The following is a 13199-nucleotide window of genomic DNA, read 5'->3' as shown; positions in this document are numbered from 1 at the left end:
ATTAACCGATGGATTGAAGAGATCAGACTCTATCATTTTGAACTAGTTCATATTAAAGGACTTGTACATGGTCCAGATGGACTTTCGAGACCTCCTCCTGGTGGGATATCTACACCTAGACCAGAAGGATGGGAAGAATTCCTGGTCGACGACGATGGTCAGCCAGTAAAGTTTCGAATGGGAGATGGAATCGAGGATGAACCTTTTGACATTGATACGTTCAAGGATGATATAGATCCGCGGTCAGGTTATTTTGTTTCATTAGCTGAGAGAGAAACAAAGTTGGCTACATCTGTCTTTTGCTATTTAGAAGACTTACGGTCTGCCGTAGATGAAGCAAACTTTGTAGATAAGATAAGAAATTGGGCGCTACGGAAACCTCCAGACTATGTTTCAACATTTTTGAAGCAAGTACCAGTGGTTCCGCCCGCCGTAGATGACAGTTGGAATGATTCTCATCCATATAAGCCTATACATGAATATACGAATGAGATTAAAAGGTTCGATGAGAAAGTTCCACAAATTGAAGAGTGGCTTCTAGATCCCGAAGCAGATTTTGTAAGCGAGTTATCTAAAAACGAAATGAACAGTTTCATTACATTGGGATCGAAATTCTTTCTAGACCCCGATGGGAGACTTTACAAACGGTCTGCGGATGGTTCTACACAACATAGGTTGTATGTAGTTCCTGATAAGAGGATGTGGATGCTCGTAGCAAGTCACGATCATCTAGGACATAAAGGAATGTTTGCGACTAAGTCGATCATGGAGAAACGATTTTGGTGGCCACATATGGACAAGGACATAGATTGGTTTGTCCGTAGCTGTCAAGAATGCCAGGATCGAAGGCTTGATCTTTTGAGAATACCACCAGTGGTTACTCACACACCGTCGCTGTTCCAAGTGATCCATGTAGATGTTTTAAGTATGACTCCCGCTAGCAACAGTTGTAAACTGATTGTTCACGGACGATGCGCACTATCGAGATGGTCCAAAGCAAGGGCTATTCAAAGTGATACAGCCAGAATACTCGCAGAGTGGTTCTTTGACGATATCATTAGTAGATGGGGTTGTCCCGAGGAGGTTGTTACGGATAATGCACCACAAATGATTGCTATGGCAAGGTGGCTTACGGACAAATATGGTGTCCGTAGCATTAAGATTTCACCGTACAATTCTCAAGCAAACGGAAAGATTGAGAGAGCGCATTTCGATCTACGGAGCGCGCTTTCGAAAGCCGTAGCTGGAGACCTTGCGAAATGGTACTGGTTTTTGAAGCATATTTTGTGGGCGGATAGAGTAACAACTAGGAAAGACCTAGGTTGCTCCCCCTACTTCTTTGTTACCGGTGCAGAACCTATACTACCGCTTGATATTGTGGAATCTACGTGGCTAGTAAAGTTACCGAACAGGTTTCTATCACGAGAAGAGTTGATTGGATTTCGAGCGCAAGCTCTAGCTAAACATAGAACGCATGTAACAGCTATGCGAGATAGAATTACAGAAGAAAAGCGTAGACGCTTGATCAAGTACGAACGGGAATATATACATACTATAAAACCCTTAAACTTTGAACCCGGAGACTTGGTTCAAGTACGGAATACCGCTATTGAAAAGAACTTGGATAGGAAAATGTTCCCTAGATACTTTGGGCCTTGCGTAGTCATTCGACATACTAAAGGTGGCTCTTATATCTTAGCGGAAATGGATGAAACCTACGGGTGAGATAGAGAAGAGAAAGACACACCAAAAATGAACTATGGTCGCGAAATTCCGCGAACAATTGCGGCTCTTCCGTCACCTTAGCAATAAGACGATTGTTGAGATCTGCGATCCAATTGTGGACAACAAGGAGGTTGGCCTCCAGAGCGTCGAGAATGATTGGGGAAGGAATGTAAGGTTCTGGCGCAGGTGCCTTTCCTTTGCCTTTGTCTTGCTTGGAAGGCATTCAATAGGATCTACGGCGTCGTGTTAGTACGTGACACTGTAGAAACACATAAGAAAAGAAACAATCTACGGGCCTCGGAGCAGACTCCGAAGCCTCCGTAGATTGTCTACACACACCTCGAGAACGAGGAGAGTGGTGACAAAAAGAATATGAGGAACGGCGGCGAAGGGCGACCGTAGAGCAGGTGGGAGAAGGGAGGAATGAAAATTTCTGCTAAGTCCAACTGCTGCGGTTTTTATAGCCAAATCCAACATATGAACCAGCACATGACCGTAGAACATCGCAGAATGTTGTAGAATATTCCAGATCTACGGAAATTAAAGCCTCGAGGCTGTTGAAATCATCTACGGAATGATGAGGCCATAATTAAGAAATGATGGAAGTAATTAACGACGGAACATTGCATCGTAGGAGTTCTAGCGTGGGAAAATCATCTTGATGTCGGAACATTTCCTTTTTGGGAACATTAGCGCTGGTCAGCGTAGAGCTCGAGCTCAAAATTTCTCTAAGTCAGAGACTTGACGGTTGTACACTAGAGTGTACACCGTAGATAAGATTAAGTAGATTTACGGGCCATTTTGAAGGCTTTTAGTAGAACTACTAAATGAAAAAGCCGTAGATCAATTCGAACGATAGAAGATGATGTTGTGCTCAGTCCGTAGATGGACTGGGGACAGTCCTCTTTTGTTTGGGGGAGATAATGCGACTTAGTTGACTATGCTACAAGGTTCTTTTTGCACTTTAAAACAGTGCTACGGAGCGATATTTATCGTATTAAGAACTAGAGTGAGCCCGAATTGCTAGTTAAAGCTAGTGCCGCTAGTAGGATGTGCCGTCGGCGCAGCTAGACCAGTTAGAGAGAGCTGTAGATCGTGTCAGAAAACTGTATGACCGTTCGAAACCTGTAGAACACTATGAGCAGAGGACTTAAGCGGTAATTCACCGAGTTCTACTCTCTACATTCTACTATGCACTGGCATATCAAGGGATTGTACTATTAGAAGACTCGTAGTCTTCACAGAACCGTTCGTAGCAGAACTTAACAAAGTCAAAAGACCTTCATACTAGGAGTACCTACTTCTACGGGGGATTTAGTTGACAAGAAATCGGACATTGGACCACACAGACTAGGAGAAATTTGATATGACCGTAGATCGAGTCCCGATCTGAGGAAAAGACAAAAAGACATGATACAGATCCCAGATCACAGATAGAGTACCCAGGAACCAGGCAGGAATGAACAACGGATCTTGGAGTCCACACTGTTCATGTGCTATGGCGATTCGGAACTCTGGATCCATATGCTGGAACTACTTGGACACACAAAGTCCATATGATTTGATAACGTCGAAATACAGGATAAGGTCCGTAGGCAGGAAATACCATATGGTACGCCTATGTAGGTCCATTCCACATGCTGAAACAAGAATGAAGAACGGTCCAGATTGGTCCAAAACATATGATTCGAATACGGAAAAGCTCCGTAGACAAGATTCTGCACATGTAGCAGTCCCTAGCGATAAGACTCCGCATGGATTTGTAGCTACGGTGCATTATTTTTAGAGATAAAACAAGTAGAGATAGGATTACAAAGCTAGCGTAGAAGTAGTATAAAAGCAGCTCATGTATCCGTAGATAAAAAAGTACTACCCGTGCGTAGGAAAGTCCTGAGTGGGTTGCCCGTGAGTAACTGCTCTTGACACCAATAGAGAGATTTGCCCTGTCTTTGTGCAGTGAAACGATAAGATTTGATTTGAACTATACGAGACCGTCGAGGTCAAAACTAGAGAACTATCCGTCCATAGGCCGCCGAGGTCTTGATTACTGTTTCGTGATCCGTCGAGGGTCTTAGCGTTCGTGTCCGCCGAGGACTTAGTTTTCGTGTCCGTCGAGGGCAATAGTCTCCAATCGTTCGAATTAGTCTTACCGTAGACGAAATTCATAGTCCCACTTAGTCCACTGGACAATAAACAGAGCCCCTACAAACCTTAGAATCCCGTAGCTGTGGTGTTTTTACACTTGCAGTTACACATTGATTTCATAAGAACTTCATACGATACTGAGACTGTGATCTTGTGCGTAACCTTTGCCAAGCAGTCCACCCTTGCAATCTTTCCTGGTGTGTAGAGTTATTGATAGACTTTACACGGAGGTTTACTAGTTTTTGGGTTGATTTGGTGTTGGTGCTACTCCCGTAGCTCTGATATTAGGTTGACTCTTGAGTGGTATACTTCGCCCATTATCGTCGCTTCGCCTTTTTTCTCGCCTACTCTTCTGGCATGGTTCCGAGCTTCAGTAGCACTCTTCATGACTGCTACGCTGATAGCTATCCTTGTATACGACAGCGTAGTCACCAAGGATGCTAGCAGGTATGTAATATCAGCTTCGGATGACGAGCGAAAAGCTAATCACTTGCCTTGAAACAGAAACTTTTTTTTCATGTTCCTCACCTACATTGGTATATGCTCGTACTACTGCACATCATTTGTTCAGACCTTTGGTATATCAGAAGAGGCCTTGAAGGATACCGCTACAGAGTTGGGGGAAAACATTGCAGGCATTGCATCTGATGCTACAAAACACGTTGTTGAATTTCTGTACGTTCTCAACCTTTTTCTGTCCTGGGCGCATCTGATAAACATCCTTCAGTCAGTTATAATTGTCACCATCATCTTTTGGACCCTTATTGTCACTCCATCCAGCGTTACCAGGACTGATAACCGTGAGTTGGTGTTTCTACCCAGATATCAAACACTCATATTTCAACAATCAGCCTGGTGAAACATTTCTGTGCATGCCCTAAACTCAGTATTCCGTGTTTTTGGGATGCTCTTTACGAACAACCCCTTGCCACAACGGATCTTCCTTCTGTTTATGATATTGATAATGGGACTCTACACAGCTTTTGCATTTGTAACACACTACTCAGGGATTCTATCATGTGTAGTATTGCCTTCCCTTCTCCCTTCTGTCCCTAACTATCCCGTTTCTAGCTTGTAACTTTCTCAATCCAGAGAGATATCCCATTCAACTGTAGCTGGGTATATAGTTGGTATCATTATTGAGGTTGTGATCTTCAAATAATACAGCTTTTTCTGAAAATGACTCGAAACTGTTCGGCCTCGGAGAAAACTGAAAGACCCAAGCTGTTTGGCAATTTCAGCTCAAGGCTTTTCGGCCTCAGAATAGGAAAGGGAGTGCCGCCGCCTTGGTTAACTTTCTTTGTGTTGGGTCCACCTTGCTTATCTCGCATTGGGATCTCGGGTCGGGCAGGTCACAGCATTCCCTTCATTATGCCAGATACTTCATTACAAAATCTGACCTCCTTTAATACAAAAAACATTTTTGATACGAGTTTGAACCTTCGTTTCCGTCACATCAAACGTGATGAGGTCTGTGTAGGATCCATTCCAGTTGACTGGTACTGGACACGTTCCTGATGACATCAAAATGTCCCCAGTGATTGCGGCCTACAGTGTTCACATCGTTACGATCAATGATGAGTGCTGTAGGCCGCAATGACCGAGCAGCCCTCAGCGTCACACTGTCACTATAGCTGTTCAATTCCTACCCTACACTTATTCGAAAATTTTTCAAACTCTGCCACACACGTAACTTACCCCGACTTGTCCGAGCTAAGTGCCTTCCTGCCAGCCACCTGCAGTCGTTTTTTTTTTTCAAATAAGGGCAACAATTTTACTTTAGTGTAGTGCAATTTTCAACTTAGCTGTTTTTTTAGCTAACATTGTGTCAGCACACTCAACTGTTGTTGTCCCTCATTGCATTCCCTCAGTCATACCAACCCCACATTATTTAGCTAAACTTGTTTATAAGTATGTCTAGAATAATTTAATCAATAAATAAAAGGGACTCTAAATGAATGAATGTTGATGCCCGTTCACTGTAGACTCAACTTGCGCCAACGCGTGTCAGGAAATATTCTAACCAGCCCCACAGTGTAACACAGTGTCACGCCGTCCCAAGAGGTGTTCAATCCGAAAATTTTACATATGAGGTTCCTACGTAGACATAAGGACCCCTGGACCCCCTCCCCCCCCCTGCACCTTCCTAATATGGAAATTTTTGATTACCAAATGCCCGGCAAAGACCAATTTCCCACGTTATATTCCGATATTTGACGTGTCATTCTCACTTTCTCCTCTGCTTTGCTGCCTCTTCGTGACATCTATCATCACAAAAATACTTTTCTATGGGCTTGCCAGCTAGACCACAGCAGCACAGGTGATACTATAAAGAGCAGATAAGGTAGACAGCCTTCAAAAGTATCAATAATCCACATATGATGGAGATAGTACCTTTTTTTTCGCCTTTGCTATATGCATGCATGAAGAAAAAAAAAAGATTGTTTATTTCAGTCTGATCAATAAGACTTGATGCAGAAATTTGAGCAAATTTTGATAGGTAAATAAGGAAATTTTTACCGCCACAACTGGGGAAAAGTGCATTTCCTTTTAAAAACAATAATTTGGATCCACACACACTGATTTGAGACAGTATCGCGTCATTTTGGGGGTGCTTGCACCTTTCAAACATAAGGTCCTCCAGGCCCCCCCCCTCCCTCTACCCCATGTCTCGGAATTTGCCGGTGAACACCTCTTGCGCCGTCCACACTGTGGGTGTGTGTTGGGGGCGCATTGGGGGCGCATTGGGTGCATTCAGACCGTCGACAGCGTGTCAAATTCCCTGATTGGCCGACGCTGTTCAACGCAGCTCAGCACCAGACCCCATTTTCCTGATGGAGTCAACGCTGTCTCCAACCACGGCCCTCAAACTTGAGAATCTCTGCAACTTGGCTTGAACGACTCGGACGTGGAGCCCCACATAGTACTACACGCTGCATATGTAGATACATTGGGCATATAAACAAGAAATATAAAATAATTATAAAAAGAAGGATGGAGCCACTTCAATGAAATACTGAAGCTCTCGGGATGTCACTAACAAGTCCGAGCGGTTAAGTTCCTGCTGTCGATGGTGGAAACGAAGAACTGTCACTAGATCTGTCTGTCCTTTGTTTCGTGAAGCATTAATATCGATGATTACGATGAGTTTTATATATTGGAGCAGTGGAGTCCACTGACAGGTTAGTAATCGGAAGTTCGACCCTTCTCATTGAGATTCTCATGTTCTTTTTGATCCCCGACAGTAATACCACGTGACCCGTGTATTATAAGCCGAGGAAGCGAGTTTCCGAATATATGGCAACTATATATACCTGGCAGGCTTCATGTGTAAGCACTATTTTCTTTGTTCTCTGTACCGAGTTATCAACTTAAACTCCACTTCAATGAGTAGTTGAAGTATGATTCCATCCTTTTTCATGAACCCGGTGCTTTCGAAATCCGGCCCCTCTCGAGCACTCATTAACATTTATGGTCTGTCGTTACTCTTCTAGTATGTCTGTCGTCGACAAATCAATATCCAGATTTCATGATCGCAATCTCACATTCAAACCTTCTCCAATCACTGCCCACAAATTACATCCTCATCGCCGCTTGTCGATCACGATGGCACTCAAGTTGACTGTTAAGGAATCCGGGGTTTTTGCCTTCCGAGCTTTTAGGACTTCAAGCAAGGCAAGCACAACGGCCGATATCTCTTTGAGAGGCTCTGAACAGAACAGAGTCCCCGAAAAGTATAAAAGGTGCACTGTAGACCGGAGTCGCCCTACATCCAAACTCGTACTCACAACTTGACAACTGTAACACCTTCACCTTACCACAAAAATGAGCAACATCATCGACGACGACGACTCTAAAGTAACACTATCCTTACCCTATATGCCCTCCTTCTGCCACTAAACTATCGGCCTGTTTACATTTCAGTTCAGAGGCGCCGGCATGGTCTACATCCGTAACGACTTCAAGCTATGGTTTCCAAGCTAAGCGTCAATTATGGTAACGACGGTTGGTTCTCCATCCCCGCGTCCTTCGATGACCCCGAAGCCATGTGGGACCGTTCGAAGAACAACTATGAGTTGATCGCCTTCAAGGACGAAGAGAACAACCGCGTCGGGTACTACATGGATCTTGAGGGGTTCACGACCTACGTGACAGTCCGCCAAGTCTTCGACCAGATCGACATCAAGCAGGTCCCGCCCTCAAATTGGTGAATGGTTTTTGTTTCGTGAACTTTCCAGTAGTAGTATGCTGACAGTGTGGATAGATTGTTCATGTGCGCCTCCCAGACAACTCTGAATTCAGACGGTATCGGATTATTCAGTGGATACGGACACCCCCACTTTTTGCCTCGACTGTTATCAACTTTGCCCTTCCTGCCGGACATGAGGATATGACTCGGATTTGACTGCAGCTCTGGAGTTGAACGTTGAAGACTCCGGAGTTCATGTAGCGAACGCGGGAGAATCTATCATGGCGTAGTACCAAGAATTTTAACCTGTAGTTCAAAATTTGAGACATCTGTAGAGAAGGACAATTCATTCAATCTTTGCTGAAATTTGGTCAGTTGAATGTTTGAATTTAATTCAACATTTAACTTGAATCCCATTGGGACTCACAACATTCCGTCAAGCACACGGAAAACGCTCTCTCGGCAAGGATCCGCTTTTCACAGCGAATTTCGCTGATCGGTCTTTCTCTTCTATTCCAGTCCTTGGCTTCATGGGCATTTAATGGGAACTACTCTGCGTGGCAGGCGGAGAACAAGTAGCCCTTGCTTTTCTTCTTGCAAATCCCGTGAAGAACATCCATACTTTTCTTGCAACGAGTCAAGGACAAAACAATAAGGAATGGTACAGCGTTCGTGTTCCTCGAGTAGTATCCAGGAAGCGAGATTTGGAGGCTAAGTGCCAGAGTATAACTGTTACAGAAAATGGTATGTTGGTATAATGGTCATAAAGGTAATAAATCACGATACGAATACACCGGACGGCACATTCCCCTTACTCCGATGACTGGTAAACCTTCCCTTCCATTTCTGAATCCCAGATCCTAGTTGATTGAGCGTAAACCCTACAAGAACATAACGGTCAGTAGAGTCCAAACAAGATGAAAGAACAACACTCACCTCTCTCACGCACCCCAGGCCCACCTATAATCCCCTCACTCGGCGTGGTCGTAACCACACCCGAACCGTATCCTGTACTCACCCGACCCCGAGGAAAGCGAATAGCAGACTGCGGCTTCATCCCTTGCTGAGAAGTAAAAGAACCACCTGATTCGTTATTCGGAAATGAATTATGCGTTATCGACTCAACAACTTCAGTCGAACTCGGCGACAGCTCGGTCTGAGAGTCCACTTCCGAGTCAGACATCTCATTGACGCTTGCATCCCTCCTCATGGCTCTCGCCTTTTCTTCCAGTGCTATCGTCTGTCTCGGCGTTGTCGAAGAGGAAGCTGCAACTGAAGGTCCTTCATCCGGCTTGTTTGTCTTTGAAGCCTCAGCGCCAACATCCATCGTCCTCGGTGAAAGTCTCAAACTTCCTTCAGATACTCGAGTGCTTCTTCTCGCCTGCATATCATCCATATACGCTAGAGATGTCGCACCCGATGTTTTCCGTGTTTCTGGCGCTTCCTCCTCTGCTGTATCTTCACCAGTAAAAGGACTTGTGATCTCTAGAAACGAAGAACCAAGCGGAGGTTGTTGATAATAAATCGACTCAGAATACCTCTTCGACTGTGGCTTTCCCGTAGAAGATGTTGTAAACGGAACGGTACTTGAATCCGGAGGGCTGGCTTCCAGGAATTTCAAGGTCGAACTCGGACTAGAAGGTGGTGGATGAGAGGGTAGTGGATGAGAAGGTGGTGAATGAGAAGGTGGTCGAAAACGCGGCGGGTTCAAAGTGCAGTTTCGACTCGTCGTGAGACGAATCCGAGGTGATTCAGGGGGAAGAGGAACAGAGGAAGAAGGATGTGGTAAAGCAACGATATCGGTGCTATCATCGTTTCGTGAAGACGATGAACTAGTCAAGATCGTTAACGTTAAGTTCTTGTCCATTGAGCCATTCCCACTCTTTGCTCCTCGTCGGATTAGAAGCTTAGATAGAGGAGGTCTGGTACTCGGGTTAGAGTAAGTCTTGGGAAGCAGTGTAGTGGCTTCAACGATGCGCGGCTGTTGTATCAACTGTCGTTTCTGATCTTGTTCTTCGTCGTGGTCATACCTCTCTTCGTCATCTATGTGTCCGCTCACATTTGTGGGACCTTGCGGAGTTCGCACTCGCAATTCCTGTAGATGGACAGGCGGGGGAGCAGACTGGGGAACTGGGTCCATCAACGGTATGCTGGCCCTCACCTTAAGATTCGGCAAACTGGGAACGCTGATTAGTGTTGGTTTCTCGACAGTCCTGCTCACTCCAGTGAACGACTCGAAACTCAACGAGCGGGATTCAGAAACGGGATCAAGGCTGATAACTTCAACAGTTTGAATCGAAATTTCTTCGCCTTCCTCCGTGTAGTTCAGTGAGGTGGTGTCAGAATCTGAGTCGTCTGCCTCATCTTCTTGGGGTTCGTGCCAAGACTCCGAAGGTATCAGAGGAAGTGGGCGCTCGACCGTCTGCGGGATGACGGGAGAAGCTGTCGGAAGCGGTGGAGGGGAGCTAGAAATGAAAACACCTGTGCGATGCGATTTGGGCGTTCCTCTTGTCGTTCTAGTGAAACCACTTTCGCCAGTCTGTATGCTCCAGCTACTGACTGGACGCCGAGATTCAGTAATCGCAACTGGTAAATTGGGTAACTCCTTCCCATCGAATTCGGCATGCGCATATGCATTAGGTGTAGAGGTTTCAATCGTTTCAACGCTCCAACATCCCGTGCTCTCTTCCGTACATGTTGTCAGAGATCCTGGAGTTTCAAGGAGAGAATAACCACTGGAAGTGCCTGTTGACGACCTCCGAGGCCGCTGGCCTTGGCCGTTTGGAATCACAGGAGACAAGTCTTCCCAGATGGAAGTTGGAGAGGGTGGTAGGTGAGGCGGAGAAAAGTGCTTGGGGGAAAAGTGCTTGGAGGTGAAGGGGGTCGGGGTCGTGGGTGTCGATGGTGATGAGAGTTGAGGTAAAAAAGGTGCAGGCAACCTATCGATGGTAGGTAGCATAGTAGAAGTCGTCGGCACGAGAGGTGAGAAGGTTACCGGTAGCTGGGCGGCTTCCGTAGCTTCCACACCCATCTGAGTTTGGACACCTTCCTGCATAAAGTCAGATTGTTCCCTCCCTCGTTCAACAGCGTCCAGTCTATCAGCTAATTTTTCAGCCTCCCTCCATGCATCTTCTCTTTCAGCCTCAAGTTGACTGATACGTTCTCTGGCCCTAACGAGTTCTTCGGTGCGTTCGGTGTAAGATTTGTTGAGCTAGAGCAGAGAGCCTGTGAGTAAATATGCAGATAAGCCACACACACGAACCTTTCGTAAAGCGACAGCCAACGCACTAGTCGAATGACTACTAAGTAACTGTTGTATCTCTTTTACTTGATCACAGATCTGGACCAATCCTTCAGCGAGCTTGTCGGATTCAACGACGGTCTCTGAGAGCTGGAAAAGAAGAGCAGAGGCGGAGGCTATCAAGGATTCAGTTGGCGAGGAGTTGCAGGCTACAAAAAAGAGATGGTAGTGAGATTTGGGTGAGTAGTCGAGAAATGGAAACGGACGCTTGGCAATACCATTCCACAACCTTTCAATCAACATGCTTCTTCGCTGTACAATATCTCGGTACTTCTGACCTGAAGTATGTCGCTGGTTATGGAGCTTGTGAAGTTCGTCCGGTAAGGTGGTATCCAGTAGTTCCAAGGAAAGTAGCCGCATGGAGGACTCTCGAGCTGAATACCTAATCGTACGAGACACAATCTCTTGCAGTTCCTGAGATGACCAAGCCCATACTGCTGCATCGTAGGAGAGAGCTCTGAAATGAGAAGGAAGGATAGATGTGGTTGGCGGGGAGAAATTGGGAAATTCTGATGTGAACGATATCGGTGGTAGCGAGAATACTTCAGCACGGGGCATTTTGGCAAACCAAGGAGTCGCGGCATTTTTCGTTATAATGAGCAAGTGAGCTCAGCTCCTGGAATTGCATGGTGAAATCGGTGAAAGCGGTTGATGCTGGGGGCCGTGGCAGCACGTGCCCATCAACTAGCCGATCTGTACTGAAGTCGCAAAGATAGTCGTGCTGTGCGACGAATACACCATCAACACCGTGAAGAACGCTTTGACCGAGACTCAGTGGCTGAAACATCGAATTGGAAGCTTTTACGTTTCCCCCCCCCTCAAAACTGTAAGAAAACATGGCATATCTCTGGCCTATCCAACATCTCGCCATCGTAACCGCCCCCATGTTCGGGTTGGAACGATGGGTCAGATTCCTTTCCATCCACTCGCACGGTGTCGCAGGGTACCGTGAGTTGACCGTGAGCTACAGATATAGATGGTACGAGGATAATGGTCTTAGATCTTGGTGTCACCGTGGAATTAAAATAGGTACTCGGAGGGCGACAGACTTGCGACAGACTAATCCGGCACCAAGGTGATGAAAATAAGAGAAGGAAAGCTCGGTAGATGGTTCGTGCGCATAAGAAAAAGATAAGCCGAAAATAGATATAATCTAATCTATCATTTCAAATGTTGGCTTTGTCCACCGGCGTGAAGATGGCCCCAAGCCTTTAAGCTTTAAGCTTCAAGTCAAGACTACGATGGGGTAGACAAGGTCCCAACGCGGTACACATCACGATTGGGTAGAAGCGGATGAACTTGGGATTTGACTTGTGGTTGGGCCGTATACCTATCTCACAAAAAGTGGAAGAATCGATGAAATTTGCCCAGTAACGAAAAGACAGGTGACTAGAAGGGTTGAAGAAAAACAAGGGTAGGGATTGAAATAAAGGAAAGTGGGATCTGTGGGACAGTCAACGCTACCGCAGCTCCGTCCAGGTCGCAGGCTTATACTTACCGGCAAGATGTATCGTCGTTTATGGGACCCTCGATAGAAGCTGTTTGTCAATTCGAGGGCAAGCGAACTACCGATACGCGACGTTGACGCCATTCCTCCTGTCCTGGATAAAGAAGGAATGGGAAAAGAACCCCGTAAGCAAACAGTTAGTACTATCCTGTGGACCGTGGACGTACACTCAAACAAAATATCAGTCTGGGACATAAGTGGAACATCTGATCGGGGACGAAACCGTCCGTATTATCGGCGTACGAAACACAATGAAACATTTGCAGACGAGAAAGCCGCCACGACTAGAGACAAGGTGTTTGGAGCGAATGCGAGACGGTGACGCGCAAGAT

At 45.8% G+C, this 13199-nt stretch overlaps 2 protein-coding genes across 3 annotated transcripts; one reads left to right on the top strand and one right to left on the bottom strand.

Annotated features, from left to right (window-relative positions):
- Positions 1–7219: 7219 nt before the first annotated feature.
- On the top strand, positions 7220–8505 carry E1B28_007891 (uncharacterized protein). Its single transcript, XM_043152672.1, has 4 exons — positions 7220–7344; positions 7395–7728; positions 7795–8077; positions 8135–8505. Coding segments are annotated over exons 3-4 (240 nt in total). The 5' UTR covers positions 7220–7344; positions 7395–7728; positions 7795–7838; the 3' UTR covers positions 8136–8505.
- A 15-nt stretch (positions 8506–8520) lies between these two features.
- Positions 8521–12451, bottom strand: E1B28_007890 (uncharacterized protein). 2 transcript variants are annotated; one of them, XM_043152671.1, is made up of 5 exons: positions 11567–12013; positions 11322–11509; positions 8996–11270; positions 8852–8940; positions 8573–8788 (listed from the first exon to the last, which is right to left on the bottom strand). In XM_043152671.1, exons 1-5 carry the CDS (start codon positions 11916–11918, stop codon positions 8771–8773), a joined length of 2922 nt encoding a protein of 973 aa, XP_043010757.1. In that variant the 5' UTR covers positions 11919–12013; the 3' UTR covers positions 8573–8770. The 2 variants fall into 2 exon arrangements, with proteins under 2 accessions (XP_043010756.1, XP_043010757.1); XM_043152670.1 differs by having other exon boundaries at positions 8521–8940; positions 11567–12451.
- Between the last annotated feature and the right edge of the window lie 748 nt (positions 12452–13199).

The sequence above is a fragment of the Marasmius oreades genome, chromosome 4 (assembly GCF_018924745.1).
Source record: "Marasmius oreades isolate 03SP1 chromosome 4, whole genome shotgun sequence".
Taxonomy (NCBI): Eukaryota; Fungi; Basidiomycota; class Agaricomycetes; order Agaricales; family Marasmiaceae; genus Marasmius; species Marasmius oreades.
The sequence above is the reverse complement of the archived record's forward strand: the minus strand, read 5'-3'. Positions and strand labels throughout refer to the sequence as shown.